This window comes from Pyrus communis, chromosome 14 (genome assembly GCF_041283825.1).
Source record: "Pyrus communis isolate YQ-2024b chromosome 14, ASM4128382v1, whole genome shotgun sequence".
NCBI classification, from domain to species: Eukaryota; Viridiplantae; Streptophyta; class Magnoliopsida; order Rosales; family Rosaceae; genus Pyrus; species Pyrus communis.
In genome coordinates this window covers 8,322,623-8,338,982 of record NC_142578.1, presented here as the reverse complement: position 1 = coordinate 8,338,982, position 16,360 = coordinate 8,322,623, and the positions used below count along the sequence as shown (strand labels likewise).

Below are 16,360 nucleotides of genomic sequence, written 5' to 3'. Positions count from 1 at the left end.
AGACCCGGCCCGTCCTGTCCCGTTTCTCTTTTTAAAAACTAGGAACCGGCTCGTATCCACATTACCCATCTCGACCCGCGGTTCCTATACGTGTTTGCCCACCCCTATTTGAAATAATACATCAACATAGAGCCAGTTATTTTGAATGGTTTAAGCTTGAAGGCACAATGTCTGTGTACTAGAATTTCATAGCTTTCCGTATCTTAAGATAAATTTCAATTATGTTATAAAAAAATTTAGAATTTCAAATGTCGAATTTGATTTGAGTGCTTCAAAATTTAAAACTATTAAGTCGAAATAGGTCAAAATCAGTTTCATATTTAACCCTTACCAAAATGAGTCAACTGACTACACTATTTACGTGGAAAATGATATTCTTGTGCAAGGAAATGGACACGTGAATTATAAGAAGAAGAATGCTAGTGTCACTTATGTTTGTGTGTGATAGCATAGAGCTTGTAGCATCCCTCTTCAAACATTGGGCCTTACTTGGGCTTGGTCTATTCATTTGGCCACCTTACTTGGGCGTAGTCTATTCATTTGGGCCTCTCCATATAATCCAAGCAAAAGTAAATGAATGTTCCAGTCTAACGGTCCTTTCTCTCTCACTTCGTCGGTCTCTCCAAAGCCAGGCGTTTTCAGGAAAGAAACTAAACCACTCAAGACCCTTACCATAGTACTGCAAGAGAGAGAGAGAGAGAGAGATTCCTGGAAATGGCATTCATTAGGAATCCAAGTTTTGTACCGATAATACCATGAAACTCCAAAAAATATTGTGAGTGGGGAACGAACCAAGGGATGGTGTTGTTTGTAGCCTTTGCGGGTTGTGCTGGTGTACTTCGCAGAGTAAGAGGAGGAGCAGAAGAGGAGGAGCAGAACGGAGTCGAGGTCTCTTCGTCTGGGGCGTGGCGGTTGTGGAATTATGGTAGGGGTGGAAGAGTGTGAGGTGGTGGTTGGCGATGATTAGAGTTTTGTGGGGGAGAGGGAGGGAGTTGAGGCAGGGGAGGGTGAGAGAGAAGAGGATGGGGGAGAGACGGTGGTGGTGGTGGGTGTTGGAGAGGATGGTGTGGGTGAGATCTTGAGCATTTTGGTCAAGAATGGGGAGAAGAGGGAGAGAGAGAGAGAGAGAGAGAGAGAGAGAGAGAGAGAGAGAGAGAGAGAAAAAAATAAAGCAAGTAAATTTTATTTTGGTTTACTTTATGATGATATTCTTAATAAGGTTTAGGGGGATTAAGGGTCTTCTTTATCATATAGAAGCAAATAAAAAAAATAAGTATTACAAGTGAAGATGAATACTATTAGACTGTAGTGCTACGTGACAATAAAAGATAATTTTTTATATATTAAATTCGTACTAATCTGCTTCTACATACATGTACTTAAGGGTGAATAAGAGTCTTTTTTAACAGCCACTTAGTAATATGATTTAGTGATAATACTCTTCACTTGTAAGTGAGAGGTTTTAGAATCTTTTTTTCGCCAAAGATGAATTTGAACCACATTATTGTTAGCCTATTGTAAGGCTAAGTTCATCCCTCCTTATTTTTTTTGTTAAAAAAAAAGTATTTTCTAACAGAAAGAATAAATGTTTTATTACTAAATAAATAAATAAAATATTCTCTTTGCTAAAAAAGTAAAAAGGAAAAGAAAAAGAAAGCCTTAATGAAAAGGGCTTGGGCCAACAAATATTTAACCAAAAATCATCCCAAAATGTTATTTAACTGAAATGACTCAAAGTTTAATAAAAAAATCATCCAAAACTATTGTCCACGGATCAAACTTACAAGCCCAACCAGTTATAAATCTACATTTCCGTAAATACCCCTAAATAATTCGATATTGTCCTGACTCTACACCAATCTCAACCCAGCACGAAACCGCCATAATAACTCCATGTCTTCCTATCAAATCGAATTCTTCCATTTCAAAACAATCAAATTAAAGTTGAAAAAGGAAGCATTCATCAAAACAAAGCCGCTGAAACAAGTTCAAAGAAATTTAGTGGTAGAAACCGGTGAAAATTGTCTGGAAAAAAAAAAAAAAAAACCAAAACATAAAACTATTTTTGGAGAACCCAAAACGTAACACTGTTTCTGAAGAAAAAAAATCATATAGTGTTTGTTTTGTATGTGCACAAACAAACATTGTATCTGAAAGGAAAAGAACCAAAATCCAGAAACAGTTACTTAAATTCCAGAAACAGTTACTTAAATTCCAGAAACAGTGACTTAGATTCCAGAAACAATGGCTTAGATTCCAGAAATAGTGACTTAGATTCTAGAAATAGTGACTTAGATTCCAGAAACAATCTATATTTTAATTTTTTCCTGTTTCTTTTCTTTTATGCATTAGTTGATTATATTTAACAAACATGGTGCTTATTTTGCTTTGAATCCAAATACAGTGAATTTCACTATTTCTTTTCTAACTTACATTTAAGAAACAAGGTGTCTATTTCATTTGGATCCAGAAACAGTGACTTAGATTCCAGAAATAATGTTGCTTAAAATCCAGAAACAGTTTATTTTTACAGTCTACAAACAGTGACCCATCATTATTATTGAATAATATGCAGATCTCAAATTTATTTTCTGAAGAAACAAATGATGAACTCCACTGACAAAAAAAAATTGAAAAACAGTACCTCGAATATACTATGAATAATAATGACGATCACATTTCAACGAAATAATAAAAAATATAAATTAAATAGCATAAGGATCTATATTTTTGTTTCAAAGAAAAAGAAGAAGGTCTGCAAAACAACGATGAATTCTATTAACGATGAAAATTTGGAACTCAACTTAATAAGGTTAGGGGTAAAATCGACAAATTAGAATTTATTATAGTTGGGCCATTTTTAGTTGTACTACTTTAATATGGGCATTATACTAATCATTAAACAAAACTTATAACATGGTTTTTTTTATTAAAACTAAAACTTTTCATGTCACATCCCGGCCCGGGGCGGATCATTTCCCGGGCCTGCTCCACCACCGTAGCACGATATTGTCCGCTTTGGGCTTACCATTCCCTCACGGTTTTGTTTTTGGGAACTCACGAGCAACTTCCCAGTGGGTCACCCATCATGGGATTGCTCTAGCCCCCTTCTCGTTTAACTTCGGAGTTCCTACGGAACCCGAAGCCAGTGAGCTCCCAAAAAGCCTCGTGCTAGGTAAGGATGGGAATATACATTTAAGGATCACTCCCTTGGGCGATGTGGGATGCCACAATCCACCCCCCTTAGGGGCCCGACGTCCTCGTCGGCACACACGCGGCCAGGGTTAGGCTCTAATACCAAATTGTCACATCCCCGCCAGGGGCGGATCATTTCCCGGGCCCGCTCCACCACCGTAGCACGATATTGTCCGCTTTGGGCTTACCATTCCCTCACGGTTTTGTTTTTGGAAACTCACGAGCAACTTCCCAGTGGGTCACCCATCATGGGATTGCTCTAGCCCCCTTCTTGCTTAACTTCGGAGTTCCTACGAAACCCAAAGCCAGTGAGCTCCCAAAAGGCCTCGTGCTAGGTAAGGATGGGAATATACATTTAAGGATCACTCCCCTGGGCGATGTAGGATGTCACATTTCAAGCCTTTTTCATTAGTTTTCCTTAAAAAATGAAAAATAAAATAAAATTTTTACTAAAAATAATTAACATAGTTATTGTCACACCTGGGACCTGGAGTCGGTGGAAAAATTAACCCTATGTTTGGCGCGCGATTAAAAAATAAAACGAGAAACAAACTTCTCTTATAAAAATAACTCCAAAAACCCTTACAAGGTGTACAAAAAATAATAAAATAAAAAATCTTAAATCCCTTGTCTAACACAACCTCATCTCATCTAGTTCCTCTCTGGCCAAGTAACTCATCTGTAAAATAAAAGGGTCATTCACACTATACAAATATGATGTAATATCAAAGCTTTAACCACGTAATGCCATATCACATCGTCCCTTTGCGTGTTCATTACATCTTTCATCAAATGTAACTCATTACGTGACACCTAGTGGCCTTCCTACTCTAATGTCTCCGTGTGCATTTTACATTCATCCCTCAGATTAATGCAACACTAAAGTTGTCATGCTCCATGAACATTTCCAATAATTTAGATTTCACTATATTAATAATTCCAAAAACATTTCAACAAATTCAACATGCTTGACTTGAAATAGAGATATATTTATAAATAGATAAATCTCATGATAACTCATGATTTTCGTTTACCAAAAAAAAAAAAAAAAAATTTACAACGCATTACATAAATCACACACCTTAATAATCTAAACTTCAGCAAGACAAGCTAACTAACATTTCCACACACAAACCCTAGTGCTCTCTTTTTCTCCGCGTTGTATGCACTGCATGCTTCCTCAAGCTTTGCAGGAACTCACCTATTTATGGTGGTGATACGGCGGCTGAAAGAGTCATCTAATTGGTTCCAAATGGATGACACGTTATAACTTTGGCTCCAATTAGATAACCAAAGGCCTGATCTAAACAGCTCATGCTTAAAATTCATGAGTCACATTAGATACATGTACTTGGTCATCATGTGTTGACCAATATACAACCCTAGTCGACACATATATATGTATTTTATATATAAGACAAAACAAAATATAATTATAAAATACGAGTTCTGACAGTTATTTCGGTCATTAGATTTTATTTTGATTCATGTGAATTAGAAAATAATTTATATAGATCAATATCATTTCTATTTTGATTTCTGACAATTTTATTGAACAACTTCAATAAAAATCTAATTCTTATTTCACATCATTTTAATTTCTCTCAAACGAGTGCATGCGAGGGTTGAACACTGTCGTGACCTACCCAACGCAAAAAACAAACAAGCGTATTGGCCTTTAGCTGCTGACATTACTATGGTGGGCGGGAATGTCTATGTAAAATAATGATATTAATATTGGAAGGTGGACGGGAAAGCCTGACTGGAAATTGCATTGGATCGTATAAGTCAATGTGCAGAACTATTGGGGTCATTCCCTTGTAATATATATACTTCAACACTCGCTCCGCTTTCCTCACCAACAATCCTCTCATCTACGTGACCCTCCGTCGTATAGTTCTGCTCGTCTAATCCTCTATTTTCCTCGTTATTTTCGTTTTTAAAAAAATGGCTCAGGAGAAGGAAGCGATTGGCGCAATGGAGTGGAAGATAAAAATGACTGGCGGGTCATCTGAAAGTTTGGCTCCCACCAAGGCACGAGGGTACCCCGGCATAGCCTGGCTTGCATTAAAGGGTCTGGTTGTAGGATTGGTTATGAAAGTATGGAACTTTCTGAAGAAAGCTTGGGACATGGGACACAATGAGCCTAGAAAGGTGATCCATTGCCTCAAAGTTGGGGTGGCCCTCACAGTTGTCTCACTCTTTTACGCCATGAGACCTCTATATAAAGATGTAGGAGGAAATGCCATATGGGCAGTTATGACAGTTGTGGTTGTCTTTGAAAATACCGTTGGTAAGTTACAACTATTTTTTCTCATTTGTTTTTTACCACGATTTAAAGGATGAGTGCGATATTAGCTCCTCAATGAAGGTCACAAAGCGAAAAGCACCCATTAGTAACTTGTTATGTGCATGCAGGTGCAACATTAAGTAAAAGTATAAATAGAATTTTTGGAACTTTTCTTGCCGGATTTCTTGCCATCGGCATCCATTGTATTGCGGATCTATCCGGGAAAGATGTTGAGCATTTCATCACTGGATTTTCAATTTTCTTATTAGGTATGTAGTAGTCTTATTAATCTCATTTTACTTTGTAGTAGCTAATAGAACACATAAGTTTAATGTGTTACTGTTACTGTTATTCTTTTTTCTTCAGCTTCTGCAGCAACCTTCTCTAGATTTATACCGGCGGTGAAAGCCCGATTTGATTACGGTGCCATGATCTTCATCCTCACATTCAGCTTAATTTCGGTGTCGGGTTATCGAGTGGATCAGTTATTCGACCTGGCAAAACAAAGAATGTCGACCATCATCATTGGAACTTCCTTGTGCATTGTCATAACCATGATCATTTGCCCCATTTGGGCTGGGGAGGAACTCTACATGCTCATCACTCGGAACATGGACACGCTTGCCAATTCCTTAGACGGTACAAAATTTAATCCAATGCCAACAAGTTTAGGACAATTTAATCCCAACTTGTGTAGTTGTCCTAGGACAATTTTGCTGACAGTATAAAATTACCCACTATATTCTTCAGGTTGTGTGGCAGATTATTTCAATAATAGTGGAGGCTTTGCTGGTGACAAAGAATCTGACAATAAATTGCTTGGCTACAAGTGTGTTTTGGGTTCAAAGGCAACAGAAGAATCCATGGTATTGCAACAGAAACATATATAATTTCATGGTGTAATTTTCATTTTTGATTCAATAAATTCTCTTGTATCATCGAGATTTTTTTCTTTAGAAAAAGAAGGAATATGTATATATCTCTAACAGTGCCATTAATTGTCCATTTTATAGGCCAATTTTGCTATATGGGAGCCGGCACACGGCCGATTCAACTTCCGGCATCCGTGGAAGCAATACCTTAAAATCGGGGCATTAATGCGTGACTGTGCTTATTGCATTGAGGCGCTCAACGGTTGTGTCAGTTCTGAAAATGAGGTAAATTATGTAATCTACTAAAAGCGCATTTATCATAAACGAATCGAATTTTCTAATTAAATTTCAAGTGCTTTCTAGAAAGATACTTGAACTGCTTCATGCTTCATGAAGAAGAATCTACTAAGTGTTTCTCCACTATGGAACTTCTAAGTGCTCTTATAACCCATAAACGAGTTTTTCTGACTTGTTTGGTTGGACGTTGTCAAAAGCGCTTTCAGTTATTTAAAAATGCTTTTATTAGCGCAAGAATGACTTAAATTGAACCACTTTCATATGAATTAAGCACTTTCAGTTATCTAAAGACGTTTTTATTAGAGCAAGAATGACTCAAATCCACTTTCATATGACTTTACAGGTATCTGAGCTCACAAAGACGCATATCAGCAACACTGCCATAAAAGTAAGCTCAGACTCCTCAATGGTGATAAAAGAACTAGCAAGGACTATGAAAACAATGAAGAAATCATCTGCAATAGATCTCCTCGTTGGAGAAATGAACAATTCAGTTTTGAAGCTCCAAGAGGACTTGAAATCCCTGCCTAAATTATTCATTAATCCACAACCGCTTCTGCAAGAACCCGAAAGTCCTGGAAACAACAACAAAACAAAAGCAGAAGCAGCAGCAGTTGCTCTCATGGACATAATTCCACTTGTGACTTTAACTTCTCTGCTGGTTGAGATTGTTGCTAGGATTGAAGGCATGGTTAGTGCAGTTCAAGAGCTGGCAAAGCTGGCTGAATTCAAGGCAGCCGGCGATCGGAAGGCGAATCAGAATCAGACTACTAACAAAGTTATACCAGATCAAAGTGCCCTCCAAAGGGTTTGAGATAGATTTGTACATTGATTGTACATTGATTATTGTTCTTCGCAGATTGCGTTGCCAAAAAGGGAGCAAGAAATATATAGTAATGAGGTGGTGCTGTAAATTATACCAATCTAACAACTTGGAACATAATTCAAAATCTTTCAATTGATCAAACTTAAATTTGATCACCGTGTATACATTGATCTGAGATTTTAAAATCCAAATGGCATTTTATGTTTGGAAAATTTTATTTGAACTCAATATCTTTACACCAAAATAATAATTTTTTTATAACAAATTAGCAAATTTGCCTTTCGATGAATGAAAAAGAAAAGAAATGAATAGGGTACTTTTATACGCAACCCCACAAGCTACTAAGGCCTAGTTTGGTATTGAGATGATTCTGAAAAAAGCTGGTATAAAAAAAAACTGGGAGTTGTTTTTGTGTTTGGTAAACATTCAGCTTCAGTTTTTTTTCACAGTTTTGGGTGAAAAAAAGCCAAAAACAAGAAGTTGCAAAACCCAGTTTTGAAAAACCGGTTTTTTTTCACATCTATTTTACATAAAAGTTTACCAAACACTATAATACTACTTTTTTTTTCTTTTTTTTTTTTCAAAAACACTTTTACAAAAAAGTTTACCAAACACTCTACTGCTTTATTTTGCAGCTGCTTATTCTCACAGCACAAAAGAAGTAGTTTTTTTTCAAAACACAGCAATACCAACACCCCACATTTGATGTTTTGCTCCTAAACTTCCAATATTGCCCTTAGTTAAACTCCCAAAAAACTAAAAACCCAAGCAGGTTAGCCACCCCACCCACCCACCAGGGGCCACTCAACGTCGACCACCCACCCCAAATCTTCTAACGGCCAGCAACATCTCCTCCTTTCTATCTCTTTCATTCGCTCTTTCTATCTGTATTTGGCCAAGCGGAAGGAAGCCATGAACTTTTACCTAGCGTAGCCATCTCAATTCCAAAGCTAAGTCAATAAACTACAAACATGACAATGAAACATTATAAATTGGGGGTGAAGATTGGGGACAAAATGACCAGTGGTGACACATGCACTGGCGAGGCAGATGATAGCCTGATTGGGTGGTGTTTGTAGCCCAGTGAGAGGGTTGTCGTGGTGGAGAGATTTTTCAACGTGACCGGTATACAGGATGGTACACCATGTGTTATTGTACAAATGGTGGAATATATGTGCTAAAAAGTTAAAAACTTAAAAAATGAAATTTCCCACCACTTCTATTAAAACAAGTGGTGTACCACTTGTATTCCCGTCACAATTAAAAATTTCTCGTCATAATGGTTGCCAGCAGTGGGGTGGCTCATTGCGGGGTTTTTGATTTTTTTTTTTAATGGTTAAAAGTGGGATTTCAACAGGAAAGATTAGATGCGTGGTGTTTGGAGTAGTTTGGGGTGCCAATAGAATTGCCTAATGAATATGAATAATGCTTGACTGTAAAAGAAAAGCAGTAAGTCCTGCATGGTATTCAATCAGAAATGAACATGTGCCCAAACAATTGAAGAAGGCCTAAACAGATAAACGGCCCTTCTTGAATTTCTTCAATATGGGTCGTAAACAAGGACGAGTCTTGGGCTTGCATCTTGGATGAATTTGGAAAAAAAAAACGCATCTGTTTTCTCTCGGGCACGAACCTTTTCCTCATGGAAAGCTTGAGAACAACTTGATTCGATTTCACAGCAAAGAGGAAAATGTTAGGGTTCATACCCTCCTGGAAATAAGGATCTACATGGGTTAACTTTGAAAATTGACCGACCAATCCAACACCTGCCTCTTGCCATAAGTAACTGCAGTTGCTGCAAGATCACAGCTTGGCTTGCTTTGAATTCGTGTTGAGCGGCCTTGAGTTTATTTCAAAAATTTGCGAACGAGGCCTCTAGGTTCGAGACGCAAGTTTCCATGGATTTACTCAAAGCTAGACACATCATACAACGAGGAAATGATTGAGATGGACAAACGACTGGCTCGATACCAATGTTAAAACCCAACTCCACTTCTTTATCAATTGCAAAATACCTTCTTGTGTTACACAAAGACTATTAGAATCATCAACATAACTCTCTAATTATTACAGCTGCTGCTATTTATAATAACTTCCTAGCTTACTCCTTAAGCTACCCTTTAATAACTTTTAACCACCTTTAACAACCTCAACAATCCAATTTTATCCATTTGGCATCCTAACAATACCCTCCCTTAAAAACCTACTAATACAGAAAACAGAAACAAGTACAATTGAATCAAAAGCATATCAGAAATTGACAACTTCTGAAAATTTAAGGTAATTGGAAGATGGTCCATGTGGTAAAAGAATTAGGATTTAATCCCTTGTGGTATAGTCCATTAATACATTTAGTCGAAAAGTGATTTTTTCATTAAATGCCTATTAAATGCAGAGATAAAAATGTACTTTGATGTGTGCACCTTCTTCTTCCTTCTTCCTCGTCTTTCTTCTCTCCCTAATCAAGGAAAGTTTAGGCCTTTTTATCAGAGGAAGTCATATGCAGTTTCTAGAGAGAGAGATGTAGAGACTAACATTATCAGAGTCGGAATCAAGGGACACAAATCCTCTCCAGATCTGAGCCTAGAGATCAATAGATCCGGGCTATTGAAATTTGGTCCAACGGTTACAATTATTATAACTTTTAGGGAGGTCCCCAGTTTGTAGCCGTTTGATCAAATTTCAATGACCCGGATTTATTAATCCCTAGGCTCAGATTCGGAGAGGATTTGTGTCCAGAATCAAGTGCTTGGGTCTAGAGCTTGACTTGTCAAAGAACATGGAGAAAGTGACTAGAACTTCCCTCTCTTGGGCTACCAAAACAACACCAGATTCCTGCAAAGGACTAAGATCCTCTCTTGATCTTACTCTACTGATCCGATAGATCCTTGAATCTTAGCCGTTCAGGCAAATCGAACGACCACAAATAAAATCCTCTTTTTTCACACAAAATGAGGTTGCCTCTTCCCTTTCTAGTTTCTTCTAATTAGTTTCGTCTCCACTTTCTCTTTCTGTTCATAGCACTACCGCCATAGTCCCATAACTCTTTTTTTTTTTTTTTTTTTTTTTCTCTCTCTCTTTCTAATCTCTTTGTTGTTCCTCTTTGATTGCATTTGACCACTGATAAGTGATTAGAAATATTTTTTTTTCTTAGTTTTAGTGATATGAGACCCAAAAATTTTCCTTGCCTTTCTCCATGTCAATGTTCTGAAAAAAGGGTAAATTATATTTTACCCTCTTAGATCTCGGTATAATTGCAACTTCATACAACATCTTTAAAATATTTCAATCTCATACATTTACTATTATTTTATTTCAATTTCATACAACCGTTACAAAGTCTGTTAAATTAATTGTTAAGTGATGATATGACAAATATGAAATTCTCATTTGTGTTGACGTAGCTGCCACTTTTGTGCCACGTGGCTTTAAACACTTAATAAAAAATTTAGAATATTAAAATAATTTAATTAAAGAAAACTATAAAAAAAAAAAAAAAAAAAAAAAAAAAAAAACCAATCTTCATCTTCCCCACTTGAGCTCACCCCCTTCTTTCATCTCCCATCACCCTTCCTTTCCTCATTAATTCTGCACCTCCATCTCTAACCCAAAATTCCAAATTCCTTGCTAGGGTTCTCATGGATGCCCTTGTCAATAAGAACTGGGACCCTGATGAACGAATGTGCATCAGTCGAACTAATCGGGACCTCGACGAGAGCGCCTCCGTGCATAGAACTCTCGGCTGCCTTCAAGATTTTGATGGAGGTGGATTGCAGAAGTCTCGCATCACCATCATGGTAAAACCTCGAAGTCGTCGTTGCCTGATTTGGACCCGCCAGCCCGATTCGCAACTCGAAGGAAAACTCAAATCTGAACCCAGTTCCATCTGCTGCTTGACCAACCTAGATCTGAACCCGCTGCTAACCCATATTTTAGAGACTTGCTTGTTGCGCGAATTGAAGAAAGTCTTCATTGTGTGAGTAATTTATTGCAAATTTTGGGTTAGAGATGTAGGTGTAGAATTAATGGGGAAGGGTTGGGTGATGGGAGATGGAAGAAGGAGTGGGCTCGGGTGAGGAAGATGAAGATTGGGATTTTTGGTTTTTTTTTTTTTTTTTTTTTTTCTGGATTTTTTTGTTTTTTCTTTAATTAATTATTTTAATATTCTATATTTGTTATTAAGTGTTTAGCCACGTGATACAAATGTAGCAGTCACGTCAACACAAATGAAGATCTCATATTTGTCATGTCATCACTTAACGGTTGATTTAACAGACCTTGTGTCACATCCCGGCCCAGGGCGGATCACTTCCCGGGCCTGCTCCACCACCGTAGCACGATATTGTCCGTTTTGGGCTTACCATTCCCTCACAGTTTTGTTTTTGGGAACTCACGAGCAACTTCCCAGTGGGTCACCCATCATGGGATTGCTCTAGCCCCCTTCTCGCTTAACTTCGGAGTTCCTACGGAACCCGAAGCCAGTGAGCTCCCAAAAGGCCTCGTGCTAGGTAGGGATGGGAATATACATATAAGGATTACTCCCCTGAGCGATGTGGGATGTCACAATCCACCCCCCTTAGGGGCGCGACGTCCTCGTCGGCACACACGCGACCAGGGTTAGGCTCTGATACCAAACTGTCACATCCCGGCCCGAGGCGAATCACTTCCCGGGCCCGCTCCACCACCGTAGCACAATATTGTCCGCTGTGGGCTTACCATTCCCTCATGGTTTTGTTTTTGGGAACTCACGAGCAACTTCCTAGTAGGTCACCCATCATGGGATTGCTCTAGCCCTCTTCTCGCTTAACTTCGGAGTTCCTACGAAACCCGAAGCTAATGAGCTCCCAAAAGACCTCGTGCTAGGTAGGGACGTGGATATACATATAAGGATCACTCCCCTAGGCGATGTGGGATGTCACACCTTGTAACAGTTGTATAAAATTGAAATAAAATAATAGTAAATATATGAGATTGAAATGTTTAAAGATATTGTATGATATTACAATTGCACCGAAACCTTAAGAGGTATAATGTAATTTATCCAAATAAATAAATAAATAAATAACCACAATAATTGTTTTATGTTTTTCCTATTAAGGACTCACTGGAACTAATGATAACAAAATCAAAAAAGAAGGTGGGAGATGGAGGCAATGAACAGAGATAGAAACAAGAGAGAGCATTTAGTGAACAGAAGAAAAAGGTGGTGCTGCATCGTTTTGTGTGATTTTATGGACGATCAAGATTTGATGGTCCGTTGGATCCGCAAGGAGAGAAATGAAGAAATAGAAACAAGGTGTACTTCTCAGACCTAGTTTTGCGAAAAGGAGGTGGATTGTCGGTTCTTCAATTTTAACATTCTCTTCATGTTCTTTTGTGATGCGCGGTTACGGTTAAGTTATGCTAATATTTTATATTAATTTTTTTATAGAAATAATAAAACAAAAAGTAATAGGAATATAAAATGTTGAAGTGGCTTAACCGTGACCACACAAATTGAAGGGCATGAGAAAAGTTTGGAAATGGGAGGGCAAACAATCCACCTCCTTGTGAAAATACAAACTACAGAGAGTAGAGAGATAAGGAAGAAGAAGATACACATGTTAATGTACATTTTTACCTTTGTATTTAACATACATTTAACGAATAATTACTTTTGAACTAAATTTGTTAATGGACTACACTACAAGAGTTAAAAACATAATTTTTTTAACCACTGGAGCCATTTTTCAATTACCTTATCACCACAATGACTGTTTATTAGATTTAAGCCATTGAAGAATTGAAAACTTGAACTAACATAACCACAATTGAAAGAAAAAAGAAAAAAATCGACGACCAGCAAAAGAATTTGCACACAATTCTCACAGATCGGTCCTCCCTAAGCAACCACCCTTCTCCGGCTTCCTCACAACAATGCTCTTCTTTGACTTCCTAACACCTTCCCGAATCTAGATAGAGCCTTAGACATCGAGCTTTGGCTCTTGGACCGGTTTGTTGGGTTAGTGGTGTTTCTGCTCATAGTTTCTAATTCAATTGTTCAAACGTATGTTCCGTTTCAATTAGATTTTCAACATGACGTGCTACTTTTTTTCAGCCACGGAGCATTATTCAAGGAATAGTAGAACTCAAAACCAATCGACAATCAACACTCACTCCCCCATTTTTCCCCTTGAATCATAACATTTCTCCTTGATGTCATCGACGACCACCATCCTCCCCCACTTTTTCTGTCTATTTCTCTTCCCTCTTTTCTCTTTCCCCTTAATTCGTAGAGGAACTGCAATACTTCGTCGACTTTGCTGTCGATGATGACTTTGCTCGTTCTTCTGTCAACTCCCTTCCATACTAACTTTCTCTCTTTCCCTGTCCGCCCGCCGGTTGGAACCCATATTTTCCATTTTCATACCTTCATTAGTCGTTGTTTATTCCCCAAGCTTCTAACTTTTGACGTTTTCCAAAAGAGTGATACTAGACCCACCCCAATGTTCTATTTTCCCACCCCGTTATAATCTCACCTACTATAAAAATAAAAATAAATTAAAATTCTATTTTCCCACCCACTATTATTCCTAAAATAACCTTTATCACACCACCACCCCATCATTATCCTGCTTCCACCCCTAGTCTCTCTGGAACTTCTAGCAAAATGCATTACTTTGGCAACCCAAAACACCAAAATCCAATACCTTAATTACACTTGTGAAAATCAAGAATTTTAATAGACTAAGATTACCTTCAACTCAACAATGCCCATAGAGAAATCAGTATTAGCGGACGTAAATCATTCCATGATTCTTTAACATTAACAACTGACAGATACACACTTGCTTTGAGAAAATCAGTCAACGGAGGTCCAAGTAGAAAAAAAGACGAGTAACCTTGCAGTTCTTCTCAAATTCCATTTTCTCAATCTTGTTCCACAAGCTATGAATCTCTAGATTATGTATTACTGCAACAAATCATTTGCTCTTGTAGCAACTATCAACCAATGAAGTTCAAGGTCAAAAGAAAGAAATTAAAAAATTGATTACCATTGTGATGACGCTCTCAATCTCCACGATACCATTCAAAATCAATAGAAAATTGAAATTTAAGCTCCAAACGAGAGACGTGACGTGACGTGGCCGAGAGGAGAGGACAAGTCCTCTTGCCCTTCGTCCATCACAACAACTCTGTCGTGCTCCCCGTGATAGTCCATGCTTCCGGCTGTGGCAGTCGGTGCAGAAGCCAAGAAGAGAAATGAAACTGAAGATAGAGAAGAATTGGGGAGCGAGAAATGAGGACGTAGAGAGAGAGGGAGAGAAATGGGGTAGGGGTTTAATAGTCTTTTGATAAAATGATAAACATGTTAATAATACTTTTAAGATTTTTATTAAAACGTGGGTGGGAAAATAGGACAATGGGGTGGGATTATCAGCACTCTTTCCAAAAAAACAAATAATAAGAGTGAAATGCTAATTTAGTCTCTCAACTATCACCTCAGTGAAAATTAGGTACTTAAATTATTGTTTTGGTAAAATATGTCCCTAAATTCATTAAAAATTGCTAATTTCATCCCTACTAATATATTTAAAGCTATTTTATCCAAATTTTCGTCAACTAAAATCAATTGACACATTTTAAAGTGCAATACCGTCATTTCTTCGCGTATAAGCCCTTGACATTTCATATAAGTTGAAAATCTAACGTCTAATTTACCCTCCAAAATTAACTCCATACACAATTTCTTTATGAAAAATTACCTGTCTACCCTCCAATGTGTATCACTTGCAAGTAACGTGACTTAAATTGACAGAAAATTGAATATAGTAGTTTTGAATATAATATTAGGGATGTAGTTGGCAAATTTTTATAATTTAAAGATTGATTTTTCTGAAGGGAAAAAAAAAGTTTTTAGACCTAATTTTTTACTAAGGTGATAATTTATGGACTAAATTGGTAGGTGAATCACCTAATAATAATGTTTCTCACACACTCTCTCTCTCTCACACACACACACACAGAAGGTGGATTCATGGTACTATATTTTTTCTACACAAGTTTTAAACCATTAGATTGGCCCAACATCAATGGTTGAGACTTAATATAATATGACAATTAATTTGATTTAAAATAAAATAAAATAAAATAAAAACGTACATTCCTTATTAAATCGGTGTAGATCTACATAATGTGGGTTCAAATAAAAATTCTCTATATGTTTTTATCGGACTAATTCTTAATGTGACATCCCACATCGCCTAGGGGAGTGATTCTTATATGTATATTCCCATCTCTACCTAGTACGAGGCCTTTTGGAAGCTCACTGGCTTCGGGTTCCATGGGAACTCTGAAGTTAAGCGAGTAGCACGCGAGAGCACTCCCATGATGGGTGACCCACGGGGAAGTTCTCGTATAAGTTCCTAGAAACAAAACCGTGAGAGCGTGGTTGGGGTCCAAAGCGGACAATATCGTGCTACAGTAGTGGAGCGGGACCGGGAAGTGGTCCCTCTCAAGCCAGGATGTGACAATTTATTGTGACATTCCACATCGCTCAGGGAAGTGATCTTTATATGTATATTCACATCCCTACCTAGCACGAGGCCTTTTGGGAGCTCACTGGCTTCGAGTTCCATGGAACTCCGAAGTTAAGTGAGTAGCGCGCGAGAGCACTCCCAAGATGGGTGACCCATTGGGAAGTTCTCGTATGAGTTCCCAGAAACAAAACCATGAGGGTGTGCTGGGGGCTCAAAGTGGACAATATTGTGCTACAGTGGTGTCGGGCCTGGGAAGTGGTTCCGCCCCGGGCCGGATGTGTCAATTTGGTATCAGAGCCTAACCCTGGCCGTGGTGTGCCGACAAGGACGTCGGGCCCCTAAGGGGGGTGGATTGTGACAT

General features: G+C 38.0%; 1 protein-coding gene across 1 annotated transcript; it reads left to right on the top strand.

Annotated features, from left to right (window-relative positions):
- The first annotated feature begins 5,142 nt into the window (after positions 1-5,142).
- Positions 5,143-7,708, top strand: LOC137712448 (aluminum-activated malate transporter 10-like). Its single transcript, XM_068451519.2, has 6 exons — positions 5,143-5,488; positions 5,614-5,754; positions 5,852-6,124; positions 6,236-6,351; positions 6,499-6,642; positions 6,998-7,708. Exons 1-6 carry the CDS (start codon positions 5,143-5,145, stop codon positions 7,466-7,468), a joined length of 1,491 nt encoding a protein of 496 aa, XP_068307620.2. The 3' UTR covers positions 7,469-7,708.
- Positions 7,709-16,360: the final 8,652 nt, after the last annotated feature.